Source organism: Cannabis sativa, chromosome 1 (genome assembly GCF_029168945.1).
Source record: "Cannabis sativa cultivar Pink pepper isolate KNU-18-1 chromosome 1, ASM2916894v1, whole genome shotgun sequence".
Taxonomy (NCBI): domain Eukaryota; kingdom Viridiplantae; phylum Streptophyta; class Magnoliopsida; order Rosales; family Cannabaceae; genus Cannabis; species Cannabis sativa.
In genome coordinates, this window is record NC_083601.1 from 31,475,808 (window position 1) to 31,494,534 (window position 18,727).

The 18,727-nt window shown below is 31.6% G+C and overlaps 1 protein-coding gene across 1 annotated transcript; it reads left to right on the forward strand.

The window, feature by feature from the left end:
• The first annotated feature begins 334 nt into the window (after positions 1-334).
• LOC115706543 (non-symbiotic hemoglobin 2) lies at positions 335-1,965 on the forward strand. The gene is made up of 4 exons (XM_030634222.2): positions 335-538; positions 655-769; positions 1,454-1,570; positions 1,676-1,965. The coding sequence occupies exons 1-4, from the start codon at positions 444-446 to the stop codon at positions 1,805-1,807; spliced, it is 459 nt and encodes a 152-aa protein (XP_030490082.1). The 5' UTR covers positions 335-443; the 3' UTR covers positions 1,808-1,965.
• Positions 1,966-18,727: the final 16,762 nt, after the last annotated feature.

Below are 18,727 nucleotides of genomic sequence, written 5' to 3' on the forward strand. Positions count from 1 at the left end.
TAAAACTTTTTTGTTTTTGAAATGGGTGTATAAATAACTATTTTTTTTTTTGAAACATTATAAATAACTATTTATATACACAATAAACTCTTTGGTTGAATGAAATTATTTGTCACATCTGGAACAATATCACATGAATAATATAATTATGAAATGTGGCCAACACGACTGTACATGCGCTTTTTGAAGCAAATTATATTCAATTTCAATTATACATACATGATATCTTAGAGATTTTGTTATATAGCCATGCACATTGATTGAATGTACGGTCCAGATGGGTAACACGTCTTACATGTATATATATATTTATAGCCTTTTTGTAGCTTGTATTGTCTATTATTTCATCTAAATAAGTTGATAAGAATCCAAAGATTAAGAAACAACACACTCTCTCTTTCTCTCTTTTGGGATATTTTTCATTTCAAACTAAAATCCAAATTATGGGTTTCAGCGAGAAGCAAGAGAGCTTAGTGAAGGAGTCATGGGAGGTTATGAAGCTCGACATTCCTCACCACAGTCTTCGATTTTTCACTTTGTAAGAACATTAATTACCTAAGTTAAATAATAAGTATATTATATATATATATATATGTTTATAAACATATTAATTCATAATCTTTGTACATATATCTTGTTTATAATAATTTATAGGATACTTGAGATTGCACCGGCTGCCAAGAACATGTTTTCATTTCTAAAAGATTCGGATGAAGTACCACAAAATAATCCTAAGCTCAAGGCTCATGCTGTTAAGGTTTTTAAAATGGTAACTAACAATTTTTTTTATTCCTTTAATTATTTATGTGTATAATATTATACATGGACATTATCTTTTACTTATTTGGATATTATATGTAATGTGTATAGATAGAGGATGATTACATAATATGGGGAACGTGTGGCCTCAAAAATTTGTGTGTGGCAAGAGTGTGATAGAATGAAATAAGTTGGTATAAGAACTATTTTCAATCAAAACTAAATCAATCCCTTTATTTAATTTGTATTTGCTGTTTTTCAGTTAATAAACAAATTTTGAACCCCCTTAATATCAATTCCCGAATAATTTTACTTAATTAATGTAAAAATAAGAGATTTTTATTGCCATTTTTTACAATTTTTTTTTATAAAACAACTGTAAAATAACAAAATAAAATAATTAAAATAAAAGTGTAACATCTAAAAAGTAACCATGAAACAACAGTAAAAATTTAACACTAACATATTCTTGAAAAAAAAATACAATATTTCTAAAAAAAAATTCACCCACAATAAAAAAGTAAAACAATTTCAGTATGTGTAAAATCTCTAAAAATAATAATTTGGTACAAATGGGCCGAGTTGAGTTGAAAAAAGTACTTGAGTAGACATGAAATTGTTTATTCTTTGAGCATGCATTCACTTCATTTTTATGAAATTAATGAATTATATTTAAAATTATGTTACATATTAGACATGTGAAGCAGCCATTCAGCTTAGGGAGAAGGGAGAGGTAGTAGTCCCTGATTCAAGTTTAAAGCATTTGGGGTCTGTTCATCTCAAGAATGGAGTCATCCCTCCACATTTCGAGGTATATATGTAATTATTGTTGTTATTATTAATATTTGAAATAATGATCTATTAAAAAATAAGTACATAATAAATTAATAACTTAATTAATTAATATTGTTATTAGGTGGTGAAAGAGGCCCTGTTGAGAACAATCAAGGAAGGACTTGGAGAAAAATGGAACGAGGAGATTGGTTCTTCTTGGGGAGAAGCCTATGATCAATTGGCTGCAGCTATCAAAAATGAGATGAAGCAATGATTCATTTCAAACTCTGTTTTTTATTAAATAATTGAACTTGTACAAGTAAAATGCTTCATCTCATTATGGGCAAGCTCATGAATTTCAATTTCATCAAAATCAAATAATAATATCATCATTTATAATTAATATGACTCTGAGTGAGTCTATTACATTTACACATGTTTTTTTGAACAATTATATTTGTTGGATCTGTAACAATGCATTAATTTTTATTAATGTTTACATATATCTTTATATATTAAAAGTCTCTATTTAACGGCATTTCTTGGTTTAACAGAATATACCTTAACAATAAAAGAATATTCTGTTAAATTTAACCATGCTAAGTTTGATCTCCCGTTAACAAATAAACCCAATAATTAAACCCAAAAAATTAAACAATCTTTTTTTAAATTAAAAAAAATCATCTTACCCACATATCTCTCTAACAAACCATATATCCCCAAATTATCAAATCCAATTCTCTCGCTTTGGTTTACGATATTGGGTGACTTTTTAATAATAATAAAAAAAAAAATCACAAACTCATACGTGGCCATTCCAATAGTATACAATATATGTAGCTGATAAATTTTGATCGCAATAAAAATTTACCAAGAAGAAAAAAAGGAAAAAAACTGCAATTGCTTCTCATCTCTTTCCTTTCCTCCCGTCTAATGTATTTCGACCATTATTTTTCCAGATCCAATCCATCCAAAAAAGAGTCAATGCATTTGAGGCTTTCGGCTACGATGTAGAAAAAGGGAAAAATCTTTTTGCTTATGGAATTAAGCCATCATCGATGTTTATGTCAAGGCTTCCTTACTCCTTTCAGGTCTGTCCATTCTAACTTTAAATATCACTCTTATCGGTTTCTTTGTCATTTTGATTTTTGTTTCTGAAATTGATTGAATTCTTGTAAGTGTAGAAACATTGTCGAACCATTTGGAGGCGTGGTTATAAAGAAGATACATGGCGGCCACAACAATCGACTCTTCCTAAAAAGTTTTCTTTTGCTGTTCAAATGAAGGAATTTCGACTTGATTCTAATCTCATCTGCCAAAGCTTTCTCCATCGGTTCTAAAATCTAACTTTACTTCTCAAGTTTTCTTAATCTTTCTTAGCAGCCAATCAGAGTAGTATTGCTTTTGACTAAGTATTTATTGTGTTTCTGTAGGGGTCTTCGATTACTTACTAAATAATGCCATGCAGTGAAGCTATTCTCAAAGCATATGAAGGTTGAAGAACAAGTAGTCTTCAATTTCTTGGTTCATCATTTTGGTTGATGACTTATTACTATATCTTATTCACGAATCTGCTTTTAATGAGCTAGAGCCTAGATCAGAGAGTTGATTGTAAGGTTCTAAAAGGTTGTGATTAGTGTAACCATATAAATTAAAGTGTGAATGTTCAGATGATGTCTAGCAGGGGGATGGTGTTGCGATTAGTCAAGAGTTAGTTTAGATATTTGGGCTCTGTTGTGCGAACATTGTGATAGAATCTTGAATTTACATTGATCTAAAATTTGTTATAAATCTATTTTAAAGTATCTAGATGTTTCTTATAGGAAACTGGTCTGCTTGCTAAGGATATATGGTTATGAAAATATGTGCACCTAAAATATGCACACAAATTTAACAGACAAGTTATTTGACAGTCTTTAACAAATTACAACTTTTCTAAAATGAAACTTATAAAAAATTATACCATGTTACTGTGTAATATCTGGATGCACATATCATAAACTTATAATACTACTTCATATAATACTGCTGATAATGAAATTAGTTCAATTTGCAGGCATGATCAAATGAAAGAATTGAACACGATTGGTTAATTTGGTTAAGAACTTTGCATCCCCCTTTGCATTCAAAGTGTTAAAACAAGTCAACTGGTTTTTGTGGTGTGAAATGATGTTGATACAGTAGAGTATCATTCATGATATGACAATGCATAAGTGGGCTGGGTTAGATTGATGGTCCATTTATGATTTATTTTTCCAATCTCAGACCAAGTTTTGGTATAATGTATGGTGGAAACAGTGCTTCGATGTCTCTTTGCATATATCCTTCACTTCTTATCATCCTATCTCTAACGTTTTATGAAGTATTATTTGAATTAGTTACTGAATTCTTAAATAAAAACTACTCGAAGTTATATAAAACTAATATTTACGTAGCTCGTCACGTAACTCTTATCTAGTATATATATATAGTAACTTAACAAATCTTTTAACCAATTATATTTATTTATAAAGAAATGTCAAATCCTATATATATATATATAAGGCAAGATTATGGTATGACTTAACAAAAGTTCTCTACTGGTAGGGAACTTTTTTTTACATTGATTTTAGATCATGTGCTTGTATACAATTAAAACTTTGTACATATTATAATAATATTTAATGATATTTATTTTTTTATGAAGTTTATTTGAATTATAAGACTATTTTACTAAGTATTCTTATTTCAAAATTGTAGAAAAATGATCCTTAGACTATTTATTATTTATATTATCTTTTACTATTCATATTTTTTTTAGAATTAGAAGTAAATTACCTAAAGATTATGGTATATCTATATTAGTTTTATTAAAATCTTTTTTATTTGAAAGTTATGTGTTTTTTTTAATTTTTTATGAGTTGTTGTGGGTTATTGGTATATAGATTTTGTTGTAAAGTATATTTCGATTTTATTGTATGGTATATTATTATTCTTTGATAATATTTATTTTTTATTTTGTTATGTATAATAGTAGTATATAAATTTTTTGGTATATATATATATATTAATAGTAGTTTATTTAATTTTGTTAGCATGATATATATTTTTTGAGTATTAATTTAGTATTGTTATAATTTTTTTTGTGGTAAATAATTTTATTTTTGCGGTGTATTAATTTTTCAATGATACGATATATTAAATATTATTATATATATTTAATAATTTAATATATTTATTTATTTTTGTTAAAATATATATACTGCTATACACTTACACTTGGGCCTTGTGTTTACTGTTAGTGTAGGACCACTAACTTCCCACTCTATTTTTTGATAAAAGAATCAGCTATTATAGATAACAAAATAATTTATGTGCATTTTAATTTTTTTACTTTTAATTGGTCTAAATAAGTTCTTCAGAGGAAGAATATAGCGGCCCTACATTATATATTACTATGTAATATTACCCTTTACAATTGAATCACAACCATATATATTAAGAGAAATACTAGACATCACTTAAATATTATTGTTGTAATTAATTATTAGATCTCTTACAATTTAATGTAATAATTTTTTGTAAAATATTACAATCTATTTGTAAAGCTTTCACTTCATGGTGATGTTAGACACCACTAGTACTTCTTATTTCAGAAACAAAATGACATCTTTGGATATTACAGCTATTTTTTTCTATTATTATTAAATTTCTTTTGAAAAATTTAAACTTGATTATTACTCTTTTCACCCGAAAAAAAAGTTTAGTTTCCTTGAAACTTCATTGAATTTGGATAATACTTTTAAAAAGAAAATTATCATAAAATAGTATTTTTCTGACATATTTACCCTTACAACAATACAGTACTTTTCCTAATGTCTTAAATATATGGTAATATTCGAATAGTTTAAATTAGTCAGCTATATATTGCAATGTCAGAAAAGTTCGGCCCATTTTTCTAAAATTTGAATGTCCAATATAGACGATTTGAGGCCCACTGTGAAAGCCCAAAAGTTATTAGACTAAAACGTCCAAAATGTGAATCTTCATTGTACATACATGTTTCTACGCACACATACAAAACCCTTTTAGTTGAAGTCAACTTACCTTTCCAAATCAAATCAATTTATCCAATTTTAGTACCGACATGCATAAATTAATTAAGTTTTTTTTAAGAAAAAGAAATAAAAATATTTAATCAGCCATATATATTTTAATTTATAATCAAGATTCAAGAGTGTTTGTCTAGTTTTCTATGTAAATTCATATTGTTCTGACACATTATTTAAACTATATAATAATTATATCTTTTAGTTGTTTTAGAATAATCTAACTTTTATTATTTATTGATAATTTAATTAACACTACTAAATTTGAACAAATAAGCAGGAAGATATTTTGATGTAGCTTACAAATGGGGCCACACTGAAGAAGAATTGGTCAATGTTTTTGTTGTTTTCATTTGACTAAACCAAGTTCTACGGTGATTGAATTTTTGCATGCATTGGAATTAACTAGAAGGACTCCATTAATATTCGCATCTACATATATGCAATTATGCAAATATAGAACACATATTTTTCAAACTTGATCGCCACATGCATATACTGTGAGATTATTCATAACAAATTTACACAAAATATTATTTTTGACAGAAAGAAATTTATATCTTTACATTTATACATATTTTATATTTTTATTATAATATATAAAAATAATACGAAAATAACAAAATAAATTACATAAAATAACATACAAACTGTAACGCCCCAATATTTTGCCTTATTTTACAAAATACTAATTTTGATGCATTATTTAAAAAGATTTAAAGCTGTTTGGAAATACACAGTGGGTTTTACAATAAATATGCAAAAAGCTGAATGATCATTCATATTAAAAACAAAATAAGTAGTTGAGTGCAAAAAAAAAAAATTGTAACACCCCACTGAGCTGATATTACTTTACTATATAAAAAACAAAACCAAGGCTCCACCGGCGTTCTAGACCGTTTGCTCGTCCATAGCCCCTCGCAGTATACATACCAGAACTGACCCAACTCATCAAACTTACATTCAATGTTCCCTGTCTATTGCCTGTAGGGGGAAAGTAAGGGGGGTGAGCTAAAAGCCCAGTAAGGAAATGCTTAACATACAATAGCATTCAATACACTAAATATATCTTAAAATTCACAATAATACGATTCTTTATAATATTAACGTATCCAGTCTTAACAATATTATATACCTTAGCTCATAATTGTAACTTAAATAACTCCAGATATGGAAAGCTATATCATATACCATATATTTGTACTAAACGAAACCATTACATATATGTAGGGATCACAACCCTGACATCATACTCATAGCAATAACATATAGTAATTATTTCAATCATATCATGTCTTTACCATAATGTGGCGTATCATAGCCACTCCATACACAACCTGAGCTTAACTGGCCCTACAATAACATGAGCACATTTAGTCCTACCATTGCTATGGAATAAGGTATCTCTATATTCAACAGCATTGTCGCTGTATCATACCTTACCATAATAATGTCATACACAAATCGGACAAATGTAGGGTAGGGTATCTCTACATTCAACGGCCTTATCCCGTATCATACCCCACCACAATAATTTCATACACGACTCAGAAAAATGCAGGGTAGGGTATCTCTACATTCAACGGCCTTACCCCGTATCATACCCCACCATGGTCCCTCACTTTACCTGAGACGTTAGCATACAACTTGCAGCATACAACACACAATATATGAATGCAACATACAACATATACAAGTCAAAACAACCCTAATCAATATATCAATTCATAAACTCATATTGTGTCCATACCACACATTCTCAGTACCACATACATATTCATAATAACAAAGCATAAACCATATTTCAATACATAAAGAATTTAAATTTATGCAAATAAACACAAACAAAACTATCTAATTTCCTTACCTCAAATCCCACTGCTTAAACTTGTTATCTCGTCACTACTACCTATAATACTTAATTAATACTTAAGCCTTGACCCAGCCGGAAGTAATGTATAGAGAATGTGTATATTTTATGTGTTATGGATTGACCGATACTGACTGGCTCTTATTTGTGACAGTCAGTAGTCCCTTGATCTGTAAGGGGAAATACTGGGTAAGCTGTGCAATCCCACATTGCCTGGGGAAGGTCAAGTGGGATTATTCTGAGACAGTGTAGGTATGGGACTATACAGTTGAAGAGAGCTTAAATGGATTGATTGGTACTACCTATGTCAACAAGGTGCATCTTGTTTTTCGGTAGCCCATCACGAAAGAACTCCACAGTTAAGCGTGCTTAGCCTGGAGTAATTTAAGGATGGGTGACCTCCTGGGAAGTTTTCCCAGGAAGCGTGCGAGTGAGGACAAAGCACGCTGGAAACACTCGTGTTGGTCTGTAGGGCCAGTCATCAATCCAGGAAGCAGCCGGAGTGGCGTACTCGTGTATAAGAGCCATTCATTCCGTGGGTGTAAGGACCCAATGGAGGCTTGAAGCGGGGACGTTACAAATGGTATCAGAGCCTTGACCCAGCCGGAAGTGTGGTCGACGAGGACGTCGGACCCTGTAAGGGGGGGTGATTGTGACAGTCAGTAGTCCCTTGATCTGTAAGGGGAAATACTGGGTAAGCTGTGCAATCCCACATTGCCTGGGGAAGGTCAAGTGGGATTATTCTGAGACAGTGTAGGTATGGGACTATACAGTTGAAGAGAGCTTAAATGGATTGATTGGTACTACCTATGTCAACAAGGTGCATCTTGTTTTTCGGTAGCCCATCACGAAAGAACTCCACAGTTAAGCGTGCTTAGCCTGGAGTAATTTAAGGATGGGTGACCTCCTGGGAAGTTTTTTAAGGAAGCGTGCGAGTGAGGACAAAGCACGCTGGAAACACTCGTGTTGGTCTGTAGGGCCAGTCATCAATCCAGGAAGCAGCCGGAGTGGCGTACTCGTGTATAAGAGCCATTCATTCCGTGGGTGTAAGGACCCAATGGAGGCTTGAAGCGGGGACGTTACACCAAGCACGCTTAACTGTGGAGTTCTTTCGAGATAGGCTACCGAAAAACAAGATGCACCTTGTTGACATAGGTAGTACCAATCAATCCATTTAAGCTCTCTTCAACTGTATAGTCCCATACCTACACTGTCTCAGAATAATCCCACTTGACCTTCCCCAGGCAATGTGGGATTGCACAGCTTACCCAGTATTTCCCCTTACAGATCAAGGGACTACTGACTGTCACAATCACCCCCCTTACGGGGTCCGACGTCCTCGTCGACCACACTTCCGGCTGGGTCAAGGCTCTGATACCAACTGTAACGCCCCGATATTTTACCTTATTTTACAAAAATACTATTTTCATGCATAATTTGAAAAGATAAAAAAAATAATTTAAATACAACAGTGGATTTTAAAAAAAATCAAAATGCAACAGAGAAGGATCCTTCATTTGTAAAACAAGATACAGTAAGTAAATAATTTTAAATAATGCATTTCCACTGTGTTAGATTTATCAACTGCTTAAAATAAAACTAAGGCACCACCGGCGTTCTAGATCGTTTGTCCGCCCGTAGCCGCTCACAGTATACGTACTGAACCGACCTTGCTCACTATACATACTTCCCTGTCTAATACCTGTAGGGGGAAAGTAAGGGGGGTGAGCTAAAAGCTCAGTAAGGAAATGCTTATCAAACAATACCACATAATATCACACATACCATTAATGTATTTATTAAGTTTTAGCAATATCATACATGCTCTTTTATAACTATAACCAAATAACTGTACATATGGAAACCTTTATCATACAAGTCTATACTATTTGTTCACACCGTACACATATACAGAGATCATAACTCCAATATCATACTCATAACATAATCATATCAATACTATAAATAATAATGTCATTATCACAACATCGGCATATCATAGCCATTACTTACATAACCCGGGCCTAGTCTGACCCTACAATATCCTGGGCCTAATCTGCCCATATAATAACATGGGCCTATGCAGCCCTACCATTGTTATAGGATAGGGTATCTCTATATTCAACAGTAACATCACTGTATCATACCCACCATAACAATCTCATACACGACTCAGTAAAATGCAGGGTAGGGTATCTCTACATTCAACGACCTTATCCCGTATCATACCCCACCATGGTCCCCCACTTTACCTGAGACGTTAGCATACAACATACAACATATAACATGCAACATACAAATACATCATACAACACACATCCTGAAACATACAAATACAACATACAACATATACAAGTCATACAACCATAATCTATGTATCAATTCACAAAGTCATATTGTGTCCATACCACACATTCTCAGTACCATATACATATTCATAAAAACAAATCATAAGTCATATTTCAATACATAAAGAATTTAAATTTATGCAGATAAACACATACAAAACTATCTAATTTCCTTACCTCAAATCCCGCTGCTTAAGAGTTGTTATCTCGTCACTACTACCTATAATAAGACATGGGTCAAGGCCCTAATATTAAAATTCGTACTCTTACAGTACAGCAGAAAGATTACTATTTTTGACTAACAACTACACTAATTCAGTAAAAGTTGTCTTCATAAAAATTATAGAAAATTTCATTATCTTTCCAATGATATAAAGATCATTAAAAAATGGATTAAAACTGAGAGAGTTATGATTGTTTTACTGAAACTATTTCTGAGAAGAAATATGGAGTAACGAATTATACGACTTAGCAAAAATACAAACTTTTTGCATTGAAAGGTTCAGAACTAGAAGATAACATCTTCATGAAAGTTTTAGGAAATTAAATTCCCTTTCCAATGATACCAAAATCTCTGAAATTGGAATTATATTCAAAGAGATATTATAATTTTACCAAAACAGTTTTGGAAGAACAAGATTCAAGAAACGAATTACATGATACAGAAGAAAACTAACTTTTCAACATAGTATAACTCCGAATTCACGAAATGTTTCTTCATGAAACTTATGGAAAATTGAATAAGCTTTGAAATCATATATAGATCATTAAAAATGGACAAGAATTGAGAGAGTTATGGTATTTTAAGTGAAAGTACTTTTTCCGGGAATATGAAAAAAAACGATTTACAACATTATCAGAAAGATGATAATTTTCGACATAGAATATCACCGAAATGGTGAATAGTTTCTTCATAAAAATTTTAGATCATCGAATAAGCTTTCTAACGATACAAAAATCGCTGGAAACGGATCAATATTGAGAGAGATATGACTATTTTACTAAGACAATAATTTTCAGAAAAAAAATAAAAAACGAGATTTCATAGTTTAACCTAAAAGTTCACAACAATAAGTGGAAGAACTCTCTTACCTCTTGATGACTCTTCTTAATCAGTGCTAGATCTTGAAATCTCAAATTATTAGAATGGTGATGATGATCTCAATGTTATGTTGATGAAAATCATGAGTTGTTTAGCGAAGAGAATGAAACAAGAAGGAAAATTATAAATCTTTGATAGATAGCGAGATGGATAAGTTGTAGGGTATAGGATTTTATGAGTGTCTTCTCTAAGAATTGTATTCAGGCTGAAAGAAAGAGATTGAGATTGAGTTTTATTTTTCTCGGGTTAGAGGCTCTGCATATTACGTATCAAATGTGATAGATTTAGGTTTTATAATCTAATTAAACCCATAAAAGAAAATAATAAAATAACCCCTGTAATCTAATACTAATTTAACTCTAAATAGAATAATTAAATAAAAATCTTATTTGTTAGATATTTGTTAGATATAAGTTTTAAATTTGAATTTTAAAACTTAGGGTTTCTATACTAAACTTAACAGGTCGTCACTTTGTACCTTAATTTTGACCCCAATAAAGTTAAAATTACGATAAATCTATTTCTACATAATTGATAGATCTTTGAATTATCTTTCCAACGCCACTGAAATCACCTCAATCCGAGCTCTAGAACTCCAGATATGATCATTTTAGTAAAACAGTTTTTAATCCTGCGAATTTATCCAAACCTACGAATTTTTAACATTAATTAATTAAACTCACTAAATATATTATAAAACATGGACCTTCATATTGGGCTTTAATTAAACGATTACTTACTCTGTAAAAATACCATAATATTTTACTTTCGTAGTTAATACAACTTTAACTCTCTCTATAAAATTGGTACAACTACTCTAAGCAACAATCTCAACTCACTAACAACACAAATATATAAGATAATTATCCTCACACAATTAATATCCCAAGGAGAGAAAAAAAAATTAAATACTATTTTAATCTGGATATTACATTCTACCCTCCTTAAAAGAAATTTCGTCCTCGAAATTTAACTTACCAACACTCGGGGTGTTGAGTCGTCATGTCTTTCACCACTTACTGCATTACCTCATTTTCTACCATATATATATGGACCCAATAAACATGCATTTAACCTATGTCTTATCGGTCAATCCATAACACATAAAATATACACAACTTAATTAAGTATTATTATTTCTCTATACATTACTTTATAGGTAGGGACTACAAAATGGTATCAGAGCCTTGACCCAGCCGGAAGTGTGGTCGACGAGGACGTCGGACCCCGTAAGGGGGGGTGATTGTGACAGTCAGTAGTCCCGTGATCCGTAAGGGGAAACACCGGGTAAGCTGTGCAATCCCACACCGCCTGGGGAAGGTCAAGTGGGATGATTCTAAGACTGTGTAGGTATGTGACTACATAGTTGAAAAGGGCTTAAATGGATTGATTGGTACTACCTATATCAACAAGGTGCATCTTGTTTTTCGGTAGCCCATCTCGAAAGAACTCCATAGTTAAGCGTGCTTGGCCTGGAGTAATTTCAAGGATGGGTGACCTCCTGGGAAGTTTTCCCAGGATGTGTGTGAGTGAGGACAAAGCACACTGAAAACACTCGTGTTGGTTTGTAGGGTCAGTCATTAGTCCATGAAGCAGCCAGAGTGATGAACTCGTGTATAAGAGCCATTATTCCGTGGGTGTAAGGGCCCAATGGAGGCTTGAAGCGGGGACGTTACAAAATGGTATCAGAGCCGATCGTTCCTTAGCCCGAAGGATACTCACAGTATACATACAGAAGACTGAAAAGATCCCTCTCACTATAACGTAAGTGTTAGTTTTAATATGCTTAGTATTGCTATTAATAGTTTTATATGTGATACATAGATTTTTGTTAAAATATGTTTCCTAGAATTAGAGTCTCATCTGTAGTAGGTGCTTAGAGAAATTAAGAGTATATTACCTCTTATGATTGATTACACATTTTACGAAGAAGATGAATAGGTTTTATATTTCTTTATTGCCTTGAATTGAAACTAGGAAGGACAGTGTTCCTTTCTTGAAAATTTAGAATAAATTATATTAGGAATTCATAAGACTTTGTTTGATAAATAGAATATTACTAGTTAAGCTTGACAACATTAAGTTTAGATATGTTCATGGAATCTTCTCTCCCTATAATTGAACTCTTTTGTTTCTATTAAATCAACATTTCTTGTAAGAGCTCACACATGCAAGTAGAAGATCAGTTAGAATCAATTTGAAAGGAACGACCAATAGAGGTGGGGGCTAAGGATGTGTGTTCCGCTGACCCACAAATGGTTGATGTTCCAGATCGAACCCAATAGTAGTTAAGGCTAACGATCTAATAGAGGCATTGGAAGGAATGTGAGCATGACTAAGACGATTTGTTGAAGAGTTTTCACAGGCTCAGCGCAATAGATCACCAACACTAGTAGTGGAACTTGAAGCACATAATGAAATGTACCAATAGCCAACTAAGTATCGATGCATAGAATTGCACCTGTCTACAAATGGTTAAAGATGAAGTCTCTACACCTAGTTATGAAAGGAAGCCCAACCTATAGGGAGTAGGGAATGATTTAAGATAGTGAATGCTATACTAGACTAGATAGGGTATTTTATGAAACTCACTTATTAAGAAAGATGAAAGAATAGACCTATAAGGAGCAAGTACTGTCTTGATGGATATTCTATGGATACACACCCCTAAGTTAGATGGTAAGAAGTATGAATATTGTATATGAAGACTTTAGAGAAAAGTCCATTATACAAATTAGTCCAAAGAGGACTATGCCATCACGTAGAAAGGAGTGTAGCGTACTGAACAGAATCTAGAATAAGAAGTTAGAAAGAAACCTGATATAATTTTTTTTTTAAAAAGTAATGACTTATGAAGGTATCTTGAACACCAAGAGATAAGTAGAGCATCAACAAATATTAGATTACTGAAGGAAATTGTAAGCTTCAAACTCAAGGTCAGCTACTTTGTGAGGAGACAATAAAGTAAAATGCGCATGGTTTCAATAAAGACAATTTCAAAGGAGGAAGAAAAAGAAGATTTAGACACGGCTAACAATTTGGGTACAACATGAATGAGAGGCAACACAGAGGACAACTATACAGAACAATTCAAATTGGACAACTTGGAGATCATAGATATAGCTTCGTAAATGATGAAAAAAAAATTTGGAGATCATGAGTGATACATCTAGAAGAATTTCATGGAACAACAAGGACCATACGAGTTTTTGTGAAATATTGGGATTATAAAATGATCAAGCAACATAAAAGGCACAGAGTATGCAAATGATACTACAATCCACTCATGATTTGCTTTGTGGACAATAGTATGAGTATGTTTAAGTGAATAGAAGCAAATAAGAAGAAAAAAAAACTTACAAAAGTGTTAATTTTGGTCAAGAGAGGTGGCATTTCTATGCGATATAGTGTTAGAGGAAAGAATGACATCAGATCTGCCAAAAGTTAAAGTTGTCAAGAGCTAAGAATTCAGACAAATATTTGAAACTTTCTCGACCCAGAGGGCTAGTAATGGAGCAATATCCTAGAGGAACATACTAAGATGGAATAAGACAATAGCTATTGTTTGGAAAATGACTAAAGTTTATCTAATTGGAAGTGAGGAACTTATAAGGAAAGAGAAAAGGATATATATATATTGATAACATGATTGCATTCAGATATGGAATGAAGATACTTAAGTGAGGTATGGACTTATTTTTAAAGGTAGTTTAGGAAGTACGAGTCAAAGAGCCCTGGCTAAATAATTATAAAAAGTGAGTCCCTAGTAGCGAATCAGATGCAAGTGGGGTGTAGGAGGTATGGTAACGATGAACAGAGTAAGATTTGTTCAGCATGATTTTCCAATTATGTATATAGTATCCTTACCCCGACAACTTGGTTGATTGATATATTATGAGATTACATGATTAACCGATGGTTAAATAGTAAATGAAAAATAAATAATTGGGCTACCTAACCTATGTTAAGGTTGAACTCGTTTTAAAGGGTTACTAATGCACTCACGATATTTTAGCATATATGATCTTACTTAACTAAAAGTAGATGGTCTGTACTCGAATGTAAGCTGGTTTTAGATTTTGGAGGTCTTAACAGTGCAATTAAGAAGTTGGGATTTATTTTGTGAACTATAGAGGTCTACAATATGTAAGATATAAATATGGTTAGAAAAATATATGGTAGTATAAATATGAAAGTGATGTGATACCCAGAAGGTTAGTATAATAGAAGAAACAATCATTGAACACAATTACACAAATCTATCAGCATTGCAGATTTAGACTTCATCAGTATAGCAATGTAACACCACCTGATGAAATGTGGAGGAAAGTAGGACAAATGGCCGATACTACTGGAAGGATTCCTCTTTGGATAATAGGTACTGTAACTGGTGTTTTGGTGATCGGTTTACTTGGTATTTTCTTTTATGGTTCATATTCTGGATTAGGTTCATCTCTTAGTTAATATTTAGTTAATAAATGATAAAATGAAATTTAGATGCTTATGGGCGATATCTAATGAAACTGTCGCTGGAATTGAGATCTCATTCAAAGAGAAGGATACCAAATATCTGGAGTTTCTTTTTGAATATTATATGGATGATCTGATCCGCGAGGACTATGATTGGGAATTGTTTGATCGTCTTTCTCTGAGGAAGAGGCGAAACATAATCAACTTGAGTTCGACATAGCTATTTGAAATCTTAGTGAAAGACTGAATTTGTTATCTCATGTTCGCCTAGCAGACAAAAGTTAATGGGGTAAACTAGATAATCTCATAATCAAGTCAACTTGATTGAAAGGAGTAATGGAGGACCAAGCACCATAGGAGAGATTAGCGAAGAAAATACAATAGAGTGATACAAGAAAGTGACTACAAAAGAAACCAACAGCAGTTACCTAGGAAAATGGGAAGGCGTGACAAGTGCAATGAATACATGGATAAAGGATATCAAGAAGTGAATGTTAGACAAAAAGGTGGTCGAAATGGATCATTAAAATATTTATATATAGAAGACTTTTTTTTTTAAGAGCTTACATGTTTATTTCCAAGTGTCATGGAACAAGTGTCTATCGATGAGTGAGTAACATCTATGAAATTGAAAGAATGACACTGTAGCCTTACAGTAGAAAATCAAGTAGAGAAGTAAGATTTTTATACGTAATAACATTTAACTAAAGAGTGGGAATGATTAAAGAGAAGTTTGCATAAGGTCTTCTACCCTACTCCTTGTGTTTATTATTTTGTATTGTATAATGTGTTCTCAAGTGACATGTAAGGATGTTCATTTAGAGAATAAATAGTTTTACTCTTAATGGCATGTAAGGATGCTCATAGAAGAATAAATAGTTTCACTCTTAATGTCATGTAAGGATGGTCATAAGAGAAGATTTTTTTTTTTATAATATTACGAGCATGCTATTGCAAAACTTATGTATTTAAAGCATGTATATGTAATTTATTATGATAGAGTACGTTTTGATATTTAAGTAATGTATAGAGAAATAATAATGCTTAATTAATAAGTTATTTGTATTATATGTGTTATGGATTGATCGACAAGATATAGGTTAAATGCATATTTGTTGGCTCCATATAGTAGATAAGGAGGTAATGCGGTAAGTGGTGAAAGACATGAAGACTCAACACCCCGAGTGTTGGTAAGTTAAATTTCGAGGACGAAATTTCTTTTAAGGAGGGTAGAATGTAATATCCAGTTTAAAATAGTATTTAATTTTTCGTTTGGATATTAATTGTGCGAGGATAATTAATTCATTTATTTGTGTTGTTAGTGAGTTGATATTATTGCTTAGAGTAGTTGTACCATTTTTTAAAGAAAGTTAAAGTTGTATTAACTACGAAAGTAAAATATTATGATATTTTCATAAGTAGGTAATCGTTTAATTAAAGCCCGATATGAAAGTCCATTAGGTTTTTATAATATATTTATTAGATTTAATTAATTGTATAAGTGGTATTAAATAATATTATTATTTGATTAATGTTAGAAAAATTTGAGAAATTCGCAGGTTTAGAAACTGTTTTACGAAAATGACCATATCTGGAGTTTTATAACTCCGATTGAGGTGATTCCAGTGGCGTTGGAAAGATAATTCAAAGATCTATAAATTTTGTAGAAATAACCATATCATAATTCGTAATTTTTTTAGGTGAAAACTAAGCCCTAAAGTTACGAGATTTAGAGGTTATAATTTAAATTTAAAAGTAAGATATTTGTTTATTTAATAATTTATCATATTGTTATTGCTATTATGTTAATATTATTATTATTCATAAAACTAAACCTAATAAGATTCAGAATAGTATAGGTTTCATTAACCCTAAAATTATATCGTTCTATTCTTCCCACCTATCTGAGCAAGACTAACCCTAAAACTTTCAAATCATCTTTCCATTACATCCTTAGCTAAATCTATACCAATCTTCACTCTCATATTTGATCACCATCATCTTATGTCTATCGATCCAAGCAACTCGATGTATTCGAGGTAAGAAACTCTACATTTACTTATTTATTGATCACAATAGGAGAATATTCGTAGGTCTCCTTTTCTTATTTTTCAGAATGAAACATGTCTCAGTAAAACTGTCATATCTCTTTAAATACTCATCCGATTCTCGCAATCTTGGTGCCTATAGAAAGCTTATTGAATTTCCCATAATTCTTATGAAGAAAGGTTTTACTGAATCGAAATTTATCTATGTCAAAAATTAGTATTTCTACGCTGTTTGTTGTAAATCGTTTTTTTATATTTTCTATATAAGTTGTCTCAGTAAAATTCAAATATCTCTCTGAATAATGATCTGATTCTAGCGATCTTGGTACCGTTGAAAAGATAATTCAATTTTCTAAATTTTTTATGAAGAAACCATTCACTAATTATTGATTATTCTAAGTCAAAATTATTATTTTATTGCTGTAGTTCAAAATCCATTTGTTTCAGGATTTCTAGAAAACTGTTTCGGTATAATATCTATATCTCTTACGTTATAACTCCGATTTTAAAGATTTTAGTGTCATTTGAAAGGGAATTCGATTTTCTAAAACTTTTATGAAGAGAGTATTCTCTGAATTAGAATATTTCAGTATCAAAACTTTGGATTTCCGATGTCTACTGTGATTCGTTACTCCATATTCCTTCTCAGATTTAGTTTCAGTAAAACTATCGTAACTCTCTCAATTTTAATCCATTTTTAGTGATCTTTATATCATTGGAAAGATAATTGAATTTCCTATAATTTTTATGAAGGAAACTTCCACTGAATTCGTGTAGTTATTTGTCAAAAATAGTATTCTTTCTGCTGTACTGTAAGAGTGCGAATTTTAATGTTAGGGCCTTGACCCATGTGTTATTATAGGTAGTAGTGACGAGATAACAAGTTTAAGCAGCGGGATTTGAGGTAAGGAAATTAGATAGTTTTGTTTGTGTTTATTTGCATAAATTTAAATTCTTTATGTATTGAAATATGGTTTATGCTTTGTTATTATGAATATGTATGTGGTACTGAGAATGTGTGGTATGGACACAATATGAGTTTATGAATTGATATATTGATTAGGGTTGTTTTGACTTGTATATGTTGTATGTTGCATTCATATATTGTGTGTTGTATGCTGCAAGTTGTATGCTAACGTCTCAGGTAAAGTGAGGGACCATGGTGGGGTATGATACGGGGTAAGGCCGTTGAATGTAGAGATACCCTACCCTGCATTTTTCTGAGTCGTGTATGAAATTATTGTGGTGGGGTATGATACGGGATAAGG

Excerpts from the sequence above, each read along its gene's own strand:
- LOC115706543 (XM_030634222.2), top strand. The coding sequence starts at position 444 with ATGGGTTTCAGCGAGAAGCAAGAGAGCTTAGTGAAGGAGTCATGGGAG. Across the intron at positions 539-654 it reads AGTCTTCGATTTTTCACTTT|GATACTTGAGATTGCACCGG; the intron begins GTAAGAACATTA and ends AATAATTTATAG. Across the intron at positions 1,571-1,675 it reads TCATCCCTCCACATTTCGAG|GTGGTGAAAGAGGCCCTGTT; the intron begins GTATATATGTAA and ends TATTGTTATTAG.